The following is a 21,847-nucleotide window of genomic DNA, read 5'->3' on the forward strand; positions in this document are numbered from 1 at the left end:
CTAAGGCACAGGGATGTTAAATAGGCCCACCACATGCTTAATAAGGGGCAAGAGCCCTGTTGCGCCTGTGGGCGAAAACAGGCTCATTTTGCTGCTTCTGTTTGAAGTGGGGGTGGGGGGGTTTAATGGCATAATGGTCAAATACAGAGAAGAGGGTCAGAGGACTCACTCGGCGGCAAGGCAGTGCCCAGAGCTACCTGTGTCCTGCTCAGTTCCTCAGACTCGTGGAGAGCTCTAGACCAGACTTCCACACTGGCTCATATTTCTGAAAAAAAGGTCCCTGGAGGACCGAGGCCTCCACCACATGGGGTGTGGGATGTTCCTGGGCCTGGCACAGACAACAGTTCTGGCCACAGGCCCGGCATTGAAACAGGAGGAGCGGAAGTCTCCTTTCAAGGCTGAGAGGCCAGAGAGGGCTGGAACCACTGCCCAGCACCATGCCTTCTGGGGGTGTGGCATTGGCCCAGAACCAGAACATTCTCCTGAAGGCTGGGAGGCCGCACTCTAGTACCTGGGGTTACCCACCAAGGGCCTTAGCCTGCATTCTGTGGATTCCCTAGGCAGAGAGACTGAAGCAGGCAGTGTCCAGAAAGCTGGGCTGGCGGGACGTTACGGTGAGGATTTCAGGCTGTGCAGGCATAGTTCTCTTCCGGGCTTTATGTACCTGTGACAGTTCTTGACAAACCCGGTCTTTCTATAACTGCAGTAAAGGAATTACCCTCACATACATCAGGCTTTGTTAAGCCAGGTACGGTAGCACTCGCATTTAATCTCAGCACTGGGGAGGCAAGAGGCAGAGGCCAGCCTGGTTTACATAGGGAGTTTTAGGTTAGCTAAGGTGACACAAGTGAGACCTTGTCTAAAAAACAAAAAAAGCAAACACACACACACACACACACATAATCCACTAGATTAGTAAACATGCACACACATATATGATGCCGTGGGGAGGATGCCCTAGGTTCCAGGTGGGCAAGGTCAGAGGAACTGAATGCCCAGGATGCCCAGGATGCCCCTCAATGCTGAGGGCATGTTGAGGCCTTCCACGGGTCCTCTGGGTGTGGCCTATGAGCCACCTGGCCAAATCTCCTGTTTCTTTTAGATCTTTAGCTTGCCTCATCTACCTCTGTCGAACGAGGTGTGTGTCTACTGCTGGACACAGCATTTGTCAGCCTCCGGGCACTCTCCAGGCTGACTGTCACTTGTTACCACAGCCACAGTGAGGCAGGACCTTACCTGGCTTGCTCCTCGACCCCCTTCCCAACCTGAGCATCTCCTGGCACAAATCAGCTCACACAGATCAATGAGATTGTGCAAGGCACCTTAGACCCAGAGTCAGTGCGATAATCTCTGGTGCTCAGGCCGTGCAAAATAGGAAACAGCGTGGCTTTGAGTTAAACAAAATGGGAGATGCGACAGAGAGGCCTGATAGGCAGAAAATCCAGAAAGGCCTCCTGAAAGAGGTGGCACTGGCTCAGGACTGGACAGGGATGCCGAGGGTGGGTCTGCAGGATGAACAGGAGGAGGAGTTCTGGCTGCGGGGAAAGCCTAAGGCAGGCAGATGCGGTCAGCAGGCAGAGCTGAAGCCTGCGGCTAGGAAGTTGTCCTTCTCTCTCTCGGCAGTACAGGGTTGAGAGGGCGGCTGCTTTCCAAAGGAGGCAGCAGCTTGTCTGCTCTCTGCCAGTTGAGGACGCTGGCAAAACCCTCTTTCCACTTATGGTGCCTCCATGCCCAGCCCCTTGCTGGGGCCCTACTTCTTTTACGCAGGTGTTGACAGTTGCCCATGCCCAAGCCACACCCCCTTTTGCTGGCCTGGGAAGAAGGGTTGCTGTGAGGAGGGCAAGCCTGGGGTCCAGGAGGGCTGTTGCTCAGCCTCAGTTCATCCTCTCTACTCTAGTTCATTCTCATCTTCACGGTGATCCAGTACCGGCCAATCACCTACAACCACTACCAGTACCCGGGCTGGGCTGTGGCCATCGGCTTCCTCATGGCTTTGTCGTCTGTCATCTGCATCCCATTGTATGCGCTGTTCCAGCTCTGCCGCACAGATGGGGACACACTTCTTCAGGTGAGGGGTGAAGACGGGCGGGACCGGATGGGCAGGCGAAGTGAAACCACTTCGAGCATTAAGGGTTCTCTTGTGACACACTTTTCACTGTGCCCCCTGCCTGCAGCGTTTGAAAAATGCCACAAAGCCAAGCAGAGACTGGGGCCCTGCGCTCCTGGAGCACCGGACTGGGCGCTATGCCCCCACTACGACCCCCTCTCCTGAAGATGGGTTTGAGGTCCAGCCACTGCACCCAGACAAGGCCCAGATCCCCATCGTGGGTAGTAATGGCTCTAGCCGCCTCCAGGACTCCCGGATATGAGCACAGTCGTTGCAAGGGGAAAAGCCCCACCCAATCCTTGCTCCCACCACAGAGACTGGGGAGGCGGTGGACAGGTGGAGGCCTGCCCCATCATGCCCTGGCCAGGTTGGCTGCTGTCACCTTGGCCACCACTGCTCATGTCCCCAGTGTTTACACATCCTTTGGATGCCAAGACAGCAGCTGGGGGTGGGAAAGCGATGGGGGGATTGTGTGGGGGTAGGGCATGGGGCAGCAGTGTCCAAAGCACTCTGGAGGAGGTCTCAGGCCAGGTCCCCAGAGGCCTGCCAGGCTTCCTATGGCCTCTGATACGCTCATGCTCTGACCTGAGCTGTCTCACTATGGGATGAGAGGGTCTGTGTCCACATCCTACCGGTTCCCCTCCAGCCTCGTGACCAGTGTTCCCGACCACAGAACAAACCCTAGCCTCTGCCCAGGTACATCTGTATCTTCCTACTTGGACAAGGTGAGGGCCCTGGGGCTGTACAGTGTTACTTGTTGGACCGCACCACTCAGCCCTGTTTATTTGTGTAATTATTTTTTTAAAAATTGTATTACCTGTGGTTGCCACCCCCTGGCCCACCCCCTGCCCCAGCCTTGAGCCCAGTCTGTCTTCCAGGCCTGCCTGCACCTCATTTGGCTGCTCCAGGGTCCCTGTCCTTTGTTCCAGCCCTGGTTGTCAGGCCCAGCCATCAAAGGCCACGACCCAGCAGTCTGCCCAAAGCACTTGTTTATGGAGGGAAAGAAGGGGACTTCTCTGTAGGAAGCTTGAGCCCAGAGCCCTGGGGAAGGGGACCCTGCACGACATTCCCTTGCTCCCCTCCACCAGGCTGAAGGCCCAGTCTTCCCAGATGTGCTAAAACCCCATTCAATGTGCCAAATGTCCCTAGCCCACATGCCCGACCCCCCTCTGCAGTCAGAGCACCTTCTCCCAAGGCCTACAGTCCGTTTGTCTGTCCTCTGTGCCCTCTGCAGTGACAGCCCTGGCCCAGCCACTTCTAATCCTCTGTAGCAATAACGGTGTGCCGTCCGCCACTGCCCAGTGCGCAGCACTAGGGTTTTAAAGTCCGTAGGTTTTAATGAAATTTCTATTCCTGTCTCTGAGCTGCTGATGTGCTTTATCTGGGTCCCTAGGGGACAAAAGTCAAGCTGGGATGGGACCTCTGTCCTCCCAGCCTCTGTGGAGGCGACGGGCCAAAGGCTTCGATGGTTAGAACAGGTGTCCTGCCACTCCGTTCTCGACAGCAGTGATCTGACAAGGGTGGGGCTGGGACCAGACCAACACACAGCTTGTGGAGGACGGGGTGGGAGGGGTAGGGGGGGACATGTGAGCTCATCTGAGGATGAAGCAGAAACGGAGCTGTGGCAGCTGGAGGCAACAACAGATGGGCGAGTCTCGGCAGAAGCAGAAGCCTGTTTGTGAGCAACCCTTCAGGTCGGTGCCTGGGATGCTGCACGGGAAACTGATGTGGCAGTTGTCTCTTTGCAAGAGCTGTGCCGAAGTTGCCGTCTCCAGCGGCGGGCGCTTGCCTGACCTTGAGGGTGGGGGCAGTGCTCCGAAGGAGGTGTAGGCATGTAGCCATGGAGACAAGGGAGGGGTCTAAGGCCAGGAATGGATGACCTCAAAGGCTTCTGCCTGCACAGGATGGGCAGATGTGAGGTGACCATGATCTGAGCTTCTCTCTATACTGCCCACCCTGTGTCTCGGTGTACCTGTGCTTGGCCACGGTAAAGGAAGGTCCCAGAGAGACCTGCAGCTCCCGTTCCATGGCCTTCTTCTGATCCTTTATCTCTGTGGAAGGGCACAGCTGAGATAGCACCTGGCTCTTCTAGAGTATTTATGGTAGTATGTACAGTATGGGGTAAAGGAAGGGGACTGGGTACCCCAGGGGCTCGCCTGGGGTTCTTACCTCCCAGGGTGGGCATTAGGGTGTCCTGGCCAGCCTGCATCTGCTCCATTTCCAGACAGTGCTGTGGAGAAAGCCTGAAGTCAGAGACCAAGAGCCTGAGTATGGGCTCAGGAATAAGACCATGGAGCCGCTTGGCCTAACTATCATGAGTGTAGCCCGTGGAAAGCCAAGCTCAGCGCGACGGCAGCTAGGGATGCACTCAGACTTAGGACGCAGGAGACCGAGGCTATTGAGTGGATTGGTCTAAAACTGCCAACCATGGCTTGAGAGAAATGGGCGTAGGACTCACAACCTAGATCTGCACATATATACAGACACACAAACGTGGTCCCCACTAAACGGAGACTCTGGGGGAAGGCCAAGGGCTGTGCTCACCTGCAGGTCAGAGATCTCTTTCTGCAACATGTGACACTCCTCCTCCAGGAGGCTTCTAGACAGGAGCATGAATGGCCAGAGCCAGTGAGGCAGGACCTACCCAGCTGACCCACCCTCCAGAACCACCAGGGGGGAGACAGTCCTCCATCCTCAGGCGATATTGTCCTCGGGGTGCTGCTTTCCAGCCCCCCACTGTTACCAGTCACTTCAGTGCTTGCACCCCCACAAACACTCTCTTCTATACCCTGGCCCTGTGGCCCATCCATTAGCCGCACATCACAGCCTGCTTATAACCCTCCCTTGGCTCCGCTGTGCCAGGCTGAAATCCTAGGACCCTGACCCCTCCTGGTCCCTGTAATTGGCTGCTTGTTCGTATTGTAGCAGCCCCACTAACTGCCCAACACACACACACACACACACACACACACACACACACACACACACACGGCAGTCTACCTACCCGGCACACAGTCCCTTTCAGTCGGTCCCACCCCCTTAATTCCCACTCCTGTCTTCTTGCCCCCAGTCTCTACACTCAGATGCCCCGAGGCCTCACCTCAGGTGTCTGACAACCTGGTCAATGTTAGACACGTTCAGTTGGTCCTTGATGACAGTGAGATCCCTGGGACAGCTGCTGACTGGTGAGGTTAGCGTCACCCTCTCTGTGTTGCTCATTCTAGTCCTTCAGGGAACAAATGCCACTTCTAGAGCCTTTTGTTTTTCTCACACAGGCAACAGAGCAGTGCAAACAATAGTCCCAGAGCCCAGGCTTGCACCTGGTAGTTCTGCCACCTTCACCGAGTGACCTTGGGGAAATTGTCCTTTTGAGCATTCATTCTCTCACCCGAAAAGCTGGGGACAGTTGCTCAACTTAGAGGATTGTGAGGGATTTGAATAAGAAATTGGTGCAGTCTACTTATGAGCATGAGGACATTCATTTCCCTCTCTGTCCCCAGCTGAGAATATAATTTGTCACCTCCTCTCAGCTCTTCGTGAACCTCCAGCGCAAGCCTTCAGTCTCATATGCTAGGCCTGAGAAGAACTGTTCACTTGACGTGGCCTCCTGTCCTCCCCTCCCCCTCCCCCTTCCTACAAAAACTCTCCCTTTTATCTTCTTGGAAAAAAACTGCACTCTGCCGCCAAGCTGGCAGGTGTCCCCTAAGGACTTCCACCCTTCTGTGCCGACCCCTATCACAAGTGCTCTAACAGCGTCCAGCCCAGTTGGGCAGAGGCCTCTGTCTTTACCTGGGCTCACCAGCTGGCATCGGGAATGGTTCCTGTTGTGTAGAGTCACACCTGGGCTCCTCTAAGGCAAAGCGAAGGACCCTGGGACTATACTGTGCCCACATCTGGGTCTGATCCCTGAAAGCATGCATGCAGGGACCTGAGGACCTCCTCTTTCAGGAAACCCCAGGAAAGGTAACCCTGGCTCCATATCAGGGGCAGCCCATAAGGAGGCCAAGGCTGAGAATCCCACCTGCCCTCACTGATAGCCTTAAGGCGGAGGCCTTGGAGTAACTGCCGGAGTTCCTGGCGCATGAGGTCCCTCAGGAGGGGGGGTGGTGCCAGTAGGGAGGGAGAGTCAGAGTTGGAAACTTGAGAAGACTGGATCTCTTGGAGCAGCGCCTTTAGCATCGCCACCTGGAAGGAGAGCTGGGTACCTTGCCACTGGGGCAGAGGTTTGTATGTGTTGGTTGGGGGTTGTCAAGGGATGGGAGGAGCCAGACGGAGAGCAAGGGCAGACAGTGAGACAAGGTGTTAGGAGGTCACCGTATAGGCCAGGGACTTGGTGGTGGTGGTAGGAAATCGCGTGAGTGAGTTGCAGGGCAGGCCTGGAATGTGACCCACCCCCACCCACCGGACTCCCACCTCCTCTCGCAACTCCAGGCTCAGGTCCACTGCTGCCTCTCCCAGAATCCTCTTCACTTCAGGCCGCTCCGGGAGTGGAACATGCTCCTCCACCAGCTCCCACAGTGCTGGGGAGTCCCCGGGCATGGCCTGCGTGGGTCGCAGTCCCCTAATCAGACCTACGGGCCCGTCCGCCCGCCCCGCAGGTCAGAGTGCTAGATTTCCTGGGAGATGGCTGGTTGCCCTGGACCAGAGCCACGCCCACCAAGCCCCTCCGGCTGACATCGATATCCCGCCCCTTTCCGCTTATGTCCCCACACAGGAATTGCGCTGACTTTTGGTGGCCTACTGTGGGCAGATCCTTCAGGGTACGGGATCCTGACCTCTTCTGGGGGAAGCCTGGCTGTGGGAATCGGGCCTTAGCCCCTCCCCTCCTAAGAGTCCGTCACCTGGGAAACCATCGCGCCCTGGGATCAGCCCTCGAAAGAGGCCCTGCCCTGCCCGCAGTGGCTGAGCACCTTATACTTATCCCAGGACACCTTTCTGCCTCTGAGGGAGTGGAGCTGAGAAATCTGGCCCCAATGGCCCACTATTTCCTTATCCCTACTAGTCTGAAAGCAGTGTCAAGATACAACTTTCTCCCTAGAACAGTGTAAGTGATGGGGCTAGGAAATTTATTAAGTCACTAGAAGACCCTAGCCAGGTCACCTCCCACAACACAAACTAGCTTCGGGGAACCAGATCCCGTTCACAAACAGATAAGGAGCTGCTCCGTTAACGTTTTTTACTAAAGCACCCACACAAGTTTCTGTGCAACATATAAACAGAGCAGGCCCTGGGCTTCTGCCTCCCTCTAAGGGAGGGAGGCCAGATCGACTGATCCAGGCCCCACCTTTCCCCATGCAAAGGCCAACCCCATGGTCCCAGGAAACAACACAGCACCCCTTCTGGTCCCCTCCTGGGGGGGCGCTCCTCAGTAGGTGGCTCACCAAAGCTTGCCCCCTACAATGTTGAATGAAAAAGGTTTCCCCTCCCCTGGAAGCATGAGGGGTCTCCAGATCCGAGAACTCCCCCTGGAAGAGACACTGCCCCCTAGTCAAACCTCCCACCTTTCCAGGCCCTAGAGGACTCAAGGGGAGTGGGGAAACTGAGGCACAGAGAGGTGGAGTGACCTAGCCCAGGCCACTCCGCGAGGCAGTGCAGGGGCTGGCCCAACCCTAACAGTGAGGAGGTTTGGGCTGGGAAAAGTAGGACAGGAAGAAGGGTTGACCCCAGAGAGGGCCATAACAGGGGCTTGCCCAAACGCCCCTTAAGTGAGTTCTGAAACTTCTAGGTGCAGCTGGCTATTAAGACTCAGAAAACAGCTCACAGTCTCAGTCTTGGGGACACCCCTAGAGCAGCTGTCAGCCAGGCTGGGGGTCAGTCCTCTGGCAGGCAGCCGTCCATAGCAGAAGGGCATGGAGGCCTTGGTCTGGTCTGTCAGCCTTGAGTGAGCCATGGCATGGGCTGTCCGATGTCCACTGTGATGTTGGTGAAGAGCGGCTGCCGAGACACTTCCAAGACTCTGTACCGCACGGAGCCAATGCCGTCCCACTTCATGCTCATCTTCGTGTTTTGAATCTTATTAAACCTAGGAAGGGAGACGAGTTCAGATCAGGATAACCGTCTCTGCTCAGTCCTGAATCTCTGTGGCCAAGGCTCAGGCCATCCTGTCCCTTCAGGGACAGTGCGGCCGAAGCCCACCCACTGCTCTTATATTTGTTCTCAAAGCAGAGACCTCAGCCCCTTTAGTCAGAAACCTTAACAACAGCCTCTCACAGGGCATTCCATTCAGACTTCCACCGTGTGTGTGTGTGTGCGTGTGTGTGTGTGTGTGGTCAAAGGGTGAAGCTGGGCCTTTCCTTCCACCTTTTTGTGGGTTCTGGGGACTCTGGCCTTCCCTATGAGTACCTTCACTCATTGGACTATCTTGCTGTCTCGACTGTATCGACTGCAGTATTTGAGGCATCCCACACGTGCCCCCAATGCAGTCTCTGCACCCCCCCCCCACCCCGAGAGACACATCATCTTCCCTCTAAGCCTTGCCATCTCGTTTCTCTTTCATCAGTCACTCCTTCCATCTTCTCCCGGATGCCAGCCTGTACTCTGAGCAACAGGGACACAGCCGTGAACAGGACACGCAAGGCCCTTCCTCTCACGGCAAGTCTGCTTAAGTACGGGAGACTAGAGGAAAGAAACATTGGAGTGCTACAGTACGGCTCCCTTGGGAGGAGGTAAAGACCAGGCTGGCCTTGAACTCAGACACTAGGCTGAAGGCAGTGGTCAGAGCACATGATGAAGAGGAAACAGACTAGCCTGTCGGTTAGAGCAAGTACAGGCAGGACCCTGGAAGTCATAACGAGTAGCTCATATTCCGTGAGCAAGAACACACCAAGGGATTCTTAACCCAGTTTTGGCAGAAGGGTGGCATGGTGAGGGGCAGGCAGGAAACCCCTTGCAGTCACCAGGGCAAGATCACAGAGACCAGACTGAGGTAAAGGTGGAGACAGGGGCAAGCAGACGGGCGGGCACACCAGCTTTGAGGGCACTCCTGACACACCTTGCTGATGATCTCAACATGTAGTGTAGGGGAAGAATCCTAATTTTGTTTTTATTTTTCAAGACAGGGTTTCTCTGTGTGGCCTTGGATGTCCTAGAACTCTCTCTGTAGACCAGGCTGGCCTTTAACTCAGAGAGATTCACCTGATTCCCCCTCCCTGCCTGACTCTGATTCTGCTGAGATTAAAGGCATGCACCACCCCTGCCTGGCCCCTGCCTTAAGTTTGAGGCAAAACATTAGAATCACCATCCAGACTTCCTTAGCCCAGAAATTTCACGCGGTCTAGTCATATCCATACCCAAGCAGACATCACTAATTGATGACTCGTTAATCCTGAAGGAGACCAGGGGTCCTGGATTCATCGCCTGCCACTCCTTCTCTACTGAGTGGTTTCACCTAAACCACTTGCTCTCCATTGGCTCCCTGGACTTCTGGGGGGAGGGAGTCCTCATGCTTCTGAATTCCAACCCCATCTCTCCACAATCCATATCTCTACTCCTAGAGTGAGATTAGAACAGAAAGTCAGGGGACACAGAAGTCTCCCCTGCCCAAGTCCTTCCAGTGTTATAAATTTAGGCTTGGTCACGGTTCCTCCTAGGTCCACGCAGCAGCTAGGTCATTCCTTCGAACAAAACAAACTCCATGGTGTCTCTTTCCTGTTAAGGTAATTTCTAAGACCCTTAAAGCCCTCTGGGAAAAAAACGTTAAAATCCCCCTGGTACTCAACTACACAGCACTAAAGCCCCTACCATCGCTCCTAGCCTTTTAAGAACCAAATAGCTTTAAGGTTTCAGTATATGGCAGGCATGCTCAGAATCCACTCTTACACAGACAAGTTCCTTCGTCCACTCTGGTCTTCTCCATCAGCCTGGCAGTGCAGCACTGGTGAATGTATATGCCCAAGGGAACGGAGGCAGGTCTCAGTGGAGGAGCAACTCTTCAACCCCACCTTATGTCCCCACCACCTCCTCCGTCTCTGCCAGGAAATCACCTGTTTTCATGACCCATGACATAACTATTTTCCTTGCCTAGTGTGAGCCTCACAAAGGAGAGGGCAATGACTGAGTGACTGCAGAAGGCTTGGCACCACTCACGGATGCAGCTGGAAGCTCAAGGAGTCCGCTGATACTTCCCATGCCTGTCAGAGCTTTCCCAGCCAGCCACAAATACCTAAAGTAGGTATCTCAACCCATACAGGAGTTGGGAGACTAGAGAGATGGCTCAGTGGTTAAGAGCACTGGCTGCTCTTCCAGAAGTCCTGAGTTCAAATCCCAGCAACCACATGGAAGCTCACAACCATCTGTAATGGGATCTGATGGCCTCTTCTGGTGGGTCTGAAGACAGTGTACTCATATACATATAATAAATTTTTTTTTAAAAGGAGTTAGTTGCTCTGATCTCAAAGGGGTTGGTACTGTCTCAATTCTCCCTCCCCACACTTCCTCTGCCTGGTACACCTTTGTTGACTTCCTAGGATCTATGGCTAACATTCACTATCATCCTGTCTGCTTTGACAAGGCCAGTCTAAGCAGGTCATGCAAAGCACCTCAGTGAAGTCTTTGAGAGCGCTGATGGGAATGAGCCTATGCAACGACAACACAAGCTGGAATCTAGATTTCTGTCACCTCTAAAAGCCAGGCCAAGGGTGCCAGGAGTCACCTTTAGAGGTCAGGGAGTCAGGAACACTTGGGTCATTTCTAAGGATCAGTTGCCTCTGGAAAGCTCTTCTCAGGAGTGAAGGATACTCAGAGACCTCCTCTATGGGGTGAGAGATCAAAGGCATTTGGGATACTGGGAGGTGACGTCTAGGGGTCGGGGCGCTGGGTCACCTCTGAGGGTTGGGCTCGTTATGTTTGTCCCGATCGTGCTTGATCATGCGGTAGCGGCCTATCCGGACATCCGGGCGGGAGATCTTCATCCCAGTCAGGGAGATCCTAGGATGGGAGACAGGCAGACTGAAGAGGCACCGGGAAGGGTAGGGAGCCCCATCCCGTCTGTGCCTCCTCACTCCCTGACCAGCCTGCTCTCTGCCCCACCTCTACTTACCGGTTGAAGATGTCGTCATCCTCGCCGCCCCAGCCCCAGTACTCGTTGGGAAAGCCATTGATCCTCAGAAACTGGGCCTTGCTCAGGCCTGACACACCTCCAAAGTAGCTAGCGTAGGGCAGCCTATGACACAGGAGAGCAGGTGTTAGGGTCGCAAGGAGATTCAAGAGGCAGGATCACAGACAGTGTGTAGGGACCATGTGTAAAACAGACCCAAGGAGGATCTGCACTGCAGAGAAGGATCTGAACTAGGGGCCTGAGACTCGGAGGATACTGAGGCTGGGTGAAGTGGGGGAGGGTAGGTCTGAGTCTCACTAAGAGTCTCACCGGAAGCCAAACTTGTCCATGGCAATGGCAAAGTGGCGGGGCTGGTCGCCACAACGGTACAGATTGCGGTCATCCATAGGGACCAGGTCCACATCACTGAAGATGAAGCAGTCGTAGGCAGCGTCCTCTTTCAGGGCCTCTAGGAAGCCCACGTTGAGCAGCTTGGCTCGGTTGAAGGTCTCTTCACCATGCTGGTGGATGGGTGGATGGACACAGGTCAGCTCTGGGGTCCTGAACCGCAAGTACCCGCCTCTTCAGCGTCCCTCCTGGGACCCACACAATTGTCCCCCACCTCCACAACTCCCTCAGATTCTCAGGAATAAATCTGGCTTCTCACCCTAGCCCCTCCCCCCTTTACAGTTTGGCTCCAGTCTCCTCTTAGGTGTTTTAAGAATCTATGGCCCAACCACATTACATTGCTTAGACACCACAGAACATGCTGGACATTTTGGTTACCAGGCACTGGACTGTATATCACTTCCCCCTATCTAGAAAACTCAGGGAAAGGCTGACTTCCAACCAAACCTCCAAGCCCCAAGTACAATTATCCCTTTTCTGTGGAGCTTCATTTACACCTGTGTCTACTGAACCACTATTTAGAGTGCTCATTCCTTCGTTCATTCATTCATTCAAACACACCCTGCAACTTTCTCCTTTGTACCAGGTGCGCCTGTGTACCAGTGGAAAGTCTAGAGCCGAGGAGCCCTGACCCATTTCCCTGCTGAGCCTACAGCGGTGATGCCAGACAAACAAGGAACGCTCTAAGTGTCTGCGCTGACGTCGCTCCTTTGGCCGCAGCTGATCCACTTCCGACTCCCTGGGCAGCCCCGGAGACAACACAGGAATGCGCTAAATGATCGGCTTCCCAACAGAAAAGACGAGCAGCGGGCTGTTGGCAGACCCTACAGGCCCAGGCCACTCTGGACAGAGAGGGGAGAACTGACCAAAACTGGCCTCTCGGCTTCTGCTATGGCCTGTGCTAAAGACAGAAGCGTCTGTGAGTGGGCGCCTCCCAAAGACAGGGGAGACTGTGGACCCCCAGCCCTGGCCAAGCCTGGGAGGCGGGAGCAGCTCCTTCTGGACAGAGACCTGACTACACCTACTCACTGAGCTCCACCGGCCCCAAGAGGAAGTGGCCGTTTTCTCCTGGTTTATTGACCATCATTCTTCTAGCCTCTCTCTCACCAGCCAGGAGCCCTCAGTCTTTCCCATACAGCTCATAAACACACTCAGTTCTCTCTCTGGAGGGGAAAAAAAAACAACAAAAACAAACAAACAAAAAACCTAAACACACACACTCAAAAACAAAAAACAAAACAAAACAAAAGCTTCCCTCCAGACATCACCCTACCTTTTGCCATTCCTTCTCGGCAGAGATTTTTTTTTTAAGAGTTGTCTCCAATTAGTTATTGTGTCAAATCTGATTCTTTCTTCAACCCACTGCAATCTGCTTCCGCCCCCACCGTGCCCCTGAAATGGCTCTCACTGGGCCCACCGTGTTGCTAAATCTACGGACACACTTGGTCCGCATCCCTCTCACGCCCCCACAGAGCTCACACAGCTGCCACGCTTCCTTCCTGACACCGACTGCGGGGCTTCCGGGATAGCCACTCCCGAGGGTCTCCAGGAACATCTTCAGGGCCTCTGTAGCTGCCTTCCTTTTTCCACTAAACCCTTCAACGCTGCCCCCACCCCAATATGCCATGCTCTGCGGGCATGCCAGATGTGGATTTTAAGAAATTTCTAGCTGGTGAGATGGCTTAGCAGGTACAGTAATTCTCGGCATGCGCCTGATGACCTGGGTTTGAGGCCCAGCATTCCACAAAGTTGTCCTCTGACCTCAGAAGTGTTCTGTGGTAATGTGTGTGTAAACAAAACAAAACAATTCAATCTCTAAATTATGGGCTAATGATATATCTCAGTTGATAAAGCACTTGCTGCATAAGCCTGACAATTTAATCCTAGGAACCTCAAACCCAAAACCCATGTAAATCAGGGAAGGAGAGAACCCACAAAATTGTCCTCTGACCTACACATGTGTGCCATGGCTTCAGTGCACGCACGCACGCACGCACATGCACACGCATGCACACACAGACACAGACACACACACTCAATAAAAACTGTAATGAAGAGCTGTCTACACACCAGGGTTTCCAGAGCCCCTCTCCCTCAGAGACGCCCCTCCTAGGTCCAGACTTACAGTCTGACTCCCTGTAAAATGTCCTTCCTCTGCCTCCGCAGGCTCGTTATCATCCCAGAAAGGAGAGCATCCAAGCCGCCCTCCTCCACATGTGGCCTAGCTCCTCTGGTCCCCATCCCACTCACAGGTGTGGCCACAAACACCTCACACAGCCAAGACTACCACCCTTGCTTCGTTTCCACGTCTCTCTCCTCTCTGACAGTGATGTCTCCCTTTACCCCGCACACTGTCTCACCCATAAGCACGTTTGCCCGCTCTGTCCCAGCAGCTCTAATCCCTTCCTAATTGGTCACACTGCTTCTTGGCAACCCCTCCCTCCATTCTTCACATGTAACCACAACAGCATATACAGGTTACCCCACTTCAAACAATGGCACCCCACAAGCTCAGGCTAGACTTCAACTGTCAAGCGTTTCTTGCTGTGGTCTTCCCCAATTTCTCTAGCTAACCTTTGCTGCTCGGCCTGAATGTTGAACTCCACCCCTCAGCCATCAGTCCCTAAACACAAGAGATCAGTTCTCTTGCTATGCTCCGGCCTTCTAGGGTCCTCTTCCTAGAAGGTTCACCTCCTCCTTCTCCTCCTCCCCTACTGCCTGCTCACCTCTCATTGCAGGGATGACCCAGGCCTCTGTTCCCGCTGCCCCTACTCCAATTCCAACCATATCCTGAGTTCCCCAGGGGCAGGGAAAGTATGCATCAGGTCTTCTCAAAGACCCAGTGCCTGGTATCCCAAAGAGACGTTAAAACAAGCCATGTACACACCGCAGGGGTACATGCCAACATGTATATGTTCATATACCTTCCGCGCGCACACACATAATCTTCCCGTGTTCACTGACAGACATGCACTCTCCATATCCATGTAGACTCACACAACCGTGAACAGGCAAGGAGCCACAGATTTCTCCAGCCCCGTGTGCCCACCAACAGGCATGAGGGTGTACACCCCACACCCCTGGGCAAGCACACCCACAGGTGCTTGTGAGTTCCTTGTTGGCTAGTGCACAGCCCAGGCCTGCAGACCACGCACCTGGTTGATGACATAGACTCCGTAACGCAGCCGCTGCCGCCTCAACATGGGGTGCAGATAGTGGAGCCAATAGCGTAGGTGGTGCTCCCGGTGTCTAAAGGGGATGATGACGGCCACCGTTTGGGCTGGGGTGCAGTCTGGTGGAGAATAGCGGCCGCCCAGGAGCACGCCCGGGTTCTCCCTCTGCACCCGTTCCAGAGGCATGGGTGAGGTGAATTCGATGACCACTCGGCCCACTGCAGGCAGGACAGTGTCAAGAGTCAGGGTCTTTGCCAGAATCCAGGGACACTAGCCACCTGGGAGTGGGCGACAGAGCCAGGAATTGCCCTCTTTCAATAGACCTGGAGCCTTGGCGCCCGGGTGGGTCAGCACTCCATTTCCCTAGTCACACCGGTAGGATCCTTGTCCCACCCCTCCAACAGGTAGGCCTTACTCTACAGGCTCACCGAGACCAGGCGGCACGTCAGGACAGGGTGGAATGACCGGAGCTGTGGGACCAGGCCTGGCACTGGGCACTTCAGGAAGCCCAGAGCTAGCAGCAGTGGCGTTGGGCCGAGAGCAGTTGGTACTGCTGCTGGCTGCAGGGTAGAGGGCATGGGCTGGGCTCCGGGTACTGAAGCGGCTGAAGAAGGCCAGGTGCTGGGCGTAGACGTCGAAGTAGAGGATGACAGCCACAAGGAAGTGCAGCAGGCAGAGGAGGAGCACAGCCTTGCAGACCCGCTCCAGCGTCCCCCCCAGCAGTCTGCTCATCCCGCAGGTGGCCAACGGCCCGCCCGGTGGGCCCAAGCATCCGGCTGCCAGCCTGGACAGGGGGAGAGAAACAGATCCCACAGGTCAGGACAGGAGAGGAGACCCGCCTGCCTCCTACTCGGCTGCTCATTCACAGCTCCCTAGCCACACTTACCTCTCATACCCCTTGACACTCACGGCAACTCAGTGTCTGCTATCCCTAGGCACACCCCAGAACCTAGCCCCCTAAGCATACACGTACAGCTCCCACACTCCCACCCACGGCAGTACGGACAGGTGAGTTGAATTATCCAGGATTGCACCTCAGCACCGAACCACTTTCATCTCCAGGCTCCACCTGCGCCCCAGAGACCAGCACCTCACAGGACAGAATCCTCAACGCAGGACACATGGTTTAGGGAATGGGCTACTTACTGAGTACCTATCAATGAGGAATACTTTATACTGTGACTTCATTTAGTCATTCCAAGGGCCATGATGGGAAGTCATTTAGACACGTGGCCAGTTTGGGCACTCAGGTCCCAACAGCAAGCAGGCCTAGCCAACTAGGACCAGGCTGAGAAGGGGCCTTCAGCATTCACCCTCCAACCCAAAAGGGAGAGATGTTTTTAAAAGAGTCCTTCCCACTGGAACGAGGGGCGAAAGCATCCCTTGGGGCAAGCTATAGAGAGCCCCTCGCCTAAGATCTCAGGCAAGCTGGCTCTGGAGCCTGACTAGTGAAGCCAGCTCTGATTCCTGACCCCAGAGGAGTAAAGTTGACAGGCTGGCAGGGGTGGTGGTGGGGGCTGGGGGTGCTCTTGCTTGAACCAGGTCTCCCCTGTAGTTCCAAAAGGTCAACAAACACTTCTGGCCGTACTCCCGAGAGCAGAATATCTCAAACATTCACAAAATCACATAGACAGCTTTAGTACCAGCAGTAGGCACCCACACTCAAGGGACACACAGAGACCTACATATAGAGCTAGACACACTTGGGGTGACAGTAATATACGAGCCACATATATCAACAAACCGCGGCTCGGACTTATACAAGCTTAGCCATACACCCGGACACACGTGCAAGTATCCCCACCCCTCCCTCCAGAGCAGGGTCTCTGGGTCAGGCTAGCCACCAAGCTGAGGGGTGCGTCTGGGCGGGGCTGGGAGGCTGAACACGTGGCACCCCGGGACGGGGGAGGCAGTAGAGGACAGGTGGGTGTGGAGCCCTGGGGAGGGGTGCATGCAGTGGGGGATGTGGATCTGGGGCCGGGGCCGAGCGCCTCTGCGAGACACAAGGCCGGGGCGAGCGAGGACAATGAGGGAGGCCGGATGGGGGCGGACGCCGGAGCCCAGGAGGCTAGCGGGATGGGGGTAGGGTGGGGTGCAGCCAGGCCGGGGGCAGCGCTGGTGCCTCGCTCACCGGGTCCTGGGCTGGGATCTGTGTCGGCGCGCGGGCGGCCCCCTAGCCGGGCCGGGTCTCGGGGCCCTGGGTGGGGGGCCGCGCGCGCCCTCCTCTCACGCAGCGCTCGGGGCTCAGCAGGGGGCGCCGCTCCAGCTCGGGTAGGGATCCCGGCTCCGGCAGCTGTCCATGGCCCGGCCCCACCGCCCGGTCAGCGGTCCCCGAGGCTCCGGGGCCACCTCCCGCCGCCGCCGCGGGCCATGGAGCCGCGCCGCCCCGGGAGGCAGGGCGGGGCCGGGCAGACCCACGGACCGGCGGACCGACGGACCACTGCGCTGCCGCCTCCCTCCCGCGCTACGGCTCCTCGGAGGGGCAGGCCAGGCCGGCGCGCCCGCGCGCGCGCCCCCGCGGCCCCCGCCTCCAGTGCGCCCGCACGCGCCGCGCGCCGCTCCGCCGCCCGCCCCTGCCGTTGGCCCTGCGCGGCCCAGCCAGGCAGGAGGTGCGTTTGCAGATGCCCAGGAGACCCAGGAAGGCCCCAGGAATCCATCAGGTTCCTCCATCAGCTTGCCTTAGGGATGGGAAGAGGCCAGGACCCAGATGGCTAAGCCCTTCAGGTAGTTGGGAGGGGGTCTGGATAGTGGGCGATTCAGAGGGTTAGGGCCTTGCCAACTCTTTCCTGGGAGCATGAGTCAAGGTCAGCCAACCAGGGCTGCCTGCTGGGTAAGACCCCTAAAGGTGATGACTGAACAGGACTTTTTGGGTAAAAGCAGGCTAGGTAAGATTAGGAAGGAAAATCAATTGTATAGGAATAGGTGGAGCTAAACAGGGCCCCAGGAACTAAGATCAGAGAAGATGTTTCTGGAAGAGTTAGGTGTTCATACAGGACTATCAAGAATGTAAAAAACTGAGCTCCAGGAAGGCCCAGGTGAGGGGAGTTTCAGGACTATAGCACCAGAATTAGCTGTAGTGTGTGGGTCTTGTGCACAGGGGTCCAAGGGCACAGGGCTGGGAGGGTCTTAGAGCCCAGACTCAACAAAGGCACCAGCCAGCATTCCAGTCAGCCTGGCACCTGACCGCCACACCCAGGAGCCAACACTATGCAGAGCAGAGATGCTGTGTTGATTACAAGAGGCTGGAGAGAGAGCACCGGCCCTACCCCTCCTCTGTGAAATGGTGTCGAAGGGACAACAGAAGCCTCACCAACTGGGACAAATACCAAGTTTATTTCACAAACACTAGGAAGACGGGCTGGATGGGGCTGGGGGCCACGGGTGCACAGCTGTACAGTCACCATCGGCAGCCCACTCCCCACACGGGTTCAGTCTGGATGGCAGTGCCTCCAAAGTCAACAGGCAGCAAGAGTGAGTGCAGGAGGCCCTGAACACCAAGCCCCAGAAAGGCGGAGGACCACAGCTCCAGCTGTCCCAGGAATGCCAGCAATAAATAACAGCGGGGCACGGCCCCACCCATTCAGTCATCTAGTCACCCATCTTCACTCTGGAGGTCTGCAAAAGAAGAAGAGACATCAGGCAGGGACCAGTGACAAGAACCAGCAGGCCAGTGGGTGGACAGACCACAGATGCATGACCAAACAAGGACAGATACACTGACAGACACAGGCAGTAAGGAGTTAACAACAAAGAAGGGAAGTCTCCCATGGACAGTGTTAGTTCCCCAAGAGTCAACCCAGTCAAGCACCTCAGTCACAGTTAGACCTTCAGGCCAGTCTTTCAGTCACAAACTCACACACTGGAAAATATGAATTTAGATGTGCTATTCTCCTGACAAGCATGTGATACACATATGAACACAGATCCTGAGAGAGAGAAATGCCACAAAGACATTTTCAGAGACAGCAGAGGAAAGAGACAAACGGAAGACTAACCGATGAGCGTATAAAGCAGCAGACAAGGGTGGGGCCAGGAGATGGGAGGGGCCTGGGTGAAGAAGGGAAGCGCTCCTCCTCTGAGCAGAGGAGGCAAGGCTGGGGACAAGGAAAGAAGCCACAGCTCCCTAGGGGGACTCGGGGACTCGCACCTGAAGGATGGCGACGATGACCCCAAAAAGGCCAATGGCACTGCCAAAGATCTCCACGATGAGAATTTTTACAAAGAGGCTGGGGTTCTGGGCATCAGCCAGGGCAGCCCCACTGCCCACGATGCCCACGCAGACTCCACAAAACAGGTTGGACAGACCGACTGTGAGGCCAGCCCCAAACATGGAGTAGCCTGGAGGATAAGAAGCTCAAGTGAGGCCCAGGCAGGCAGGAGATGAATGGTCCGTCGTGGGCTAACAGGCCAATCCCACCCCAACTCTGCAGAGAACACCAAGGCGGCTGAGACTATAAAAAGGAAGTGTGGAGCAAGTGCGGATAACCCAGGTATGGCCGTGTGGTAGGGTGTCTCACTGTAGCTATGTAGTGCTGGCTGGCTTCTGAACTCACTTGGTCCTGCCGGGGACCCATAGCACCCTGCTGGGCAAGACTGTGTCACCCACTTACCTGCATGGTAGTTTCGATGGCCTATGGCCTTGGGGTCAGTAGCACTGAAAGGCTGTGAGGGGCAGAGTAAGTCCTCAGAAGACATTCCTTAATACACCTACCTTCTCCTCCCTCCAATCTTTACGGAAAGCATCGACATTTCCATGCATGCCTATCCCCACTGGTTTCCCTTACCTCAGCCATGTTGCTGATGACAATTGCCATGATGATGCCATAGATGGCCACCGCTTCACAGAAGATAATACTGCCAACAGTAATGGCAAATGTTGGAGGAGGGGAGGAGAAAAGAGATAAGAAGGAAATCCGTCATTTCTTCAGAAACTCCCCAGCCAGCTTCCTTGATTCACATACACGCTACGATGAGATTGGTCACCAGCCAGTGTGTCATCAGACCTCCACCACAGCTAGTTTTGACATTCGAAAGCCTTTACACTTACCTAACCAAGTTCTTGGTTTTGATTCTGGGGGCTTTCACTCCACCCCCAATAATGGAAGAGCCGGTAATATAAATTCCCCTGGTGAAGGATACGAAACTGATTAAAGGAGCCCAAGCGGTCGCTGTCCCCAGGATGATTAAGAGCCCAGTGAGGATTCCACCTGCCCAGACTCCGCACCCCCCACCTGCCCCACCAGTCCAACACTCACCAGGCTGCTCCAACCACAGACAGAGAAATTGCTAGGCCAATGCCCAGATTCGACCACATGAAGGGGGAAGTTTCCGTCAGGAACCTGGTGTGGAAACAGGGAAGAAAGTGATTCAGCTGTGGTCAGGAAAGGGCAGGGATGGAGAGACCCCACAAAACTCTGCTCCCACCCAGCTCCAGCCCACCAGTCCCGGACGTTGCATCTCTAGATTTCATATTGCCCAAAGGTCCGTGTGTCTGAAGGGCTGGGCCGGGGTTCAGACCACAGCAGAGAGGAGGGGCTCCTAGGAGAATCCTCTGTGTGCCCTCCCTTACCATGCCACATCAAAGCGAAAGCCCAGGTCAAAGATGGTGTAGCAGATTCCTGAAGCAAAGAGGAAAGGAGTTAAAGGGTTGCTCTTTCGAGGCACTGTCCCCAACCTAGGGGGAAAAAACTGCCCAACTGTCAAACTGTCAGCCACCTACATCTAATTGGACAAGCGAAGAGTCCCGGAGCGAAACAGCACCTCCACCCAGGCCTCCATTTTTTTTCGGCCACTCCCTAGGTAACCCGTCTTAAGGACACCAAGCCCCTTCACAGGCCGGAGGGAACGGGCGCTGCGTCCAGGCCGCGCCAGATCCTGCCGGCCCAATCGCTGTTTACCCAACAAGCTGTGAATGGGGGGAGGGCAAAGAGGAAAAAGAGGAAGCGGGGCGCCCGGCTACGCGGCTCGCGGACCAGAGGTCGTCAGGAACCTGGGGTCGCGACTCTGGAAAGGCCAGTGAGGCTCTCGCAGCCCAGGGCCGGCCTCCTCCGTCGCGGGAGGGCACCGCGCTGGGCCGGCTCCGGCTGCCACCTGCCCCCCCCCCCACCTAGTCCCAACCAGCAGGCCACCTTGGCCCGCCTCGGCCCCGCTCACCCACGACGACCATGCAGGCCCAGAAGGCCACAAAGATCCCGAGGTAGAGCAACTCCAGCCCCGTCATGGCAGCAGCGACGGCAGGGGTCGGATCGGTGGGACCTGAGCTTCACCGCGTCCACCGTCCGCCCCGCAGTCTGTCGACCCGCCCCGCAGCGCCACCTGACCGGCGCATCATGCGCCGGCCCCACGTGACCCCCGCGCACAGTGGCTGGCTGCCTGAGGCCGCCTGGTAGACGTCATGCCGCGGAGCACTGTGGTGATTGTAGTTTCGCCGGGCGTTCTCCGCGACAGGTACAGGCTCTCCACCTGCGCGCTCTCTGTTCCCTAACTTTCCACTGGACTCCCGGTTTCTCCAGTCACTGCAGATCCTGTCTGTTCTAGTCTTACCTAGTTCCCTCTGCTTTAAGCAGGATTTCACGGTCTTCGCACTGCCTAGCTAATGCCTGCTGGTCATTGGAGGTCATTTTAAGTTGTCTTTCCTAACCCAGAGGTAGGGTGGAGTGCCAGCCATGAATGCCCAGGTGTCGATGTCCAGGTGATCTTACAAGGCCATGCCATTCTCCTGTTCAAATCCCCTGTGGACCCTATTCCAATCGGGACGGAATGATCCTTAGGATCCTAAAGTATGCAAAGCAAGCACTGTAACAGAGCTAAGCTCCCTGCCCCTAATAGACTATTCCTAATAGTCCTAGCCCTCCCCTGCAAACGCCCCACCCTCTAGCTTCCAGCCTTTGCTCCCCTTCAAGCACTTCCTTACCCATTCTGTTTACTATTCCAATCCCAGTCTCCCTTAAACAATCCCCTTTCTTTCCCAGATTTGTGTTTTCCCATAATTCTTATCACTTGATAAATTATCTTCCCATAGTTCTTATCTCCAGTTGATATAGTACATTTTGTTTCTGTCCACTCTCCCCAGAAAGCAGAAGCACCATGGTTTATGTTGGACTTGCTACTGTTTCTAGTGCCTGG

At 55.5% G+C, this 21,847-nt stretch overlaps 4 protein-coding genes across 6 annotated transcripts in view; 1 reads left to right on the forward strand and 3 right to left on the reverse strand.

Annotated features, from left to right (window-relative positions):
* Nucleotides 1-3,470, forward strand: part of Slc6a9 (solute carrier family 6 member 9) — a 34,281-nt gene extending 30,811 nt beyond the window's left edge. For both annotated transcript variants that reach the window (XM_052177143.1, XM_052177142.1), the window contains exons 13-14: nt 1,898-2,068; nt 2,175-3,470. In XM_052177143.1, the coding sequence (XP_052033103.1) occupies nt 1,898-2,068; nt 2,175-2,369 (366 nt within the window). In that variant the 3' untranslated portion in view covers nt 2,370-3,470. The remainder of the gene's footprint in view (nt 1-1,897; nt 2,069-2,174) is intronic.
* Nucleotides 3,471-3,555: 85 nt separating this feature from the next.
* Ccdc24 (coiled-coil domain containing 24) lies at nt 3,556-6,289 on the reverse strand. The gene is made up of 7 exons (XM_052177149.1): nt 6,129-6,289; nt 5,897-6,013; nt 5,208-5,333; nt 4,652-4,706; nt 4,277-4,337; nt 4,080-4,158; nt 3,556-4,002 (listed from the first exon to the last, which is right to left on the reverse strand). Exons 1-7 carry the CDS (start codon nt 6,284-6,286, stop codon nt 3,798-3,800), a joined length of 801 nt encoding a protein of 266 aa, XP_052033109.1. The 5' UTR covers nt 6,287-6,289; the 3' UTR covers nt 3,556-3,797.
* Nucleotides 6,290-7,268: 979 nt separating this feature from the next.
* Nucleotides 7,269-17,212, reverse strand: B4galt2 (beta-1,4-galactosyltransferase 2). Its single transcript, XM_052177145.1, has 7 exons — nt 16,854-17,212; nt 15,151-15,506; nt 14,705-14,940; nt 11,472-11,662; nt 11,145-11,267; nt 10,928-11,032; nt 7,269-8,129 (listed from the first exon to the last, which is right to left on the reverse strand). Exons 2-7 carry the CDS (start codon nt 15,452-15,454, stop codon nt 7,979-7,981), a joined length of 1,110 nt encoding a protein of 369 aa, XP_052033105.1. The 5' UTR covers nt 15,455-15,506; nt 16,854-17,212; the 3' UTR covers nt 7,269-7,978.
* An 824-nt stretch (nt 17,213-18,036) lies between these two features.
* Atp6v0b (ATPase H+ transporting V0 subunit b) lies at nt 18,037-21,050 on the reverse strand. 2 transcript variants are annotated; one of them, XM_052177147.1, is made up of 8 exons: nt 20,876-21,050; nt 20,292-20,340; nt 19,978-20,061; nt 19,770-19,847; nt 19,507-19,576; nt 19,333-19,384; nt 18,870-19,060; nt 18,037-18,337 (listed from the first exon to the last, which is right to left on the reverse strand). In XM_052177147.1, the coding sequence occupies exons 1-8, from the start codon at nt 20,940-20,942 to the stop codon at nt 18,311-18,313; spliced, it is 618 nt and encodes a 205-aa protein (XP_052033107.1). In that variant the 5' UTR covers nt 20,943-21,050; the 3' UTR covers nt 18,037-18,310. The 2 variants fall into 2 exon arrangements, with proteins under 2 accessions (XP_052033107.1, XP_052033108.1); XM_052177148.1 differs by lacking the exon at nt 20,876-21,050 and adding an exon at nt 20,442-20,811.
* Nucleotides 21,051-21,847: the final 797 nt, after the last annotated feature.

This window comes from Apodemus sylvaticus, chromosome 3 (assembly GCF_947179515.1).
Source record: "Apodemus sylvaticus chromosome 3, mApoSyl1.1, whole genome shotgun sequence".
NCBI lineage: Eukaryota > Metazoa > Chordata > Mammalia > Rodentia > Muridae > Apodemus > Apodemus sylvaticus.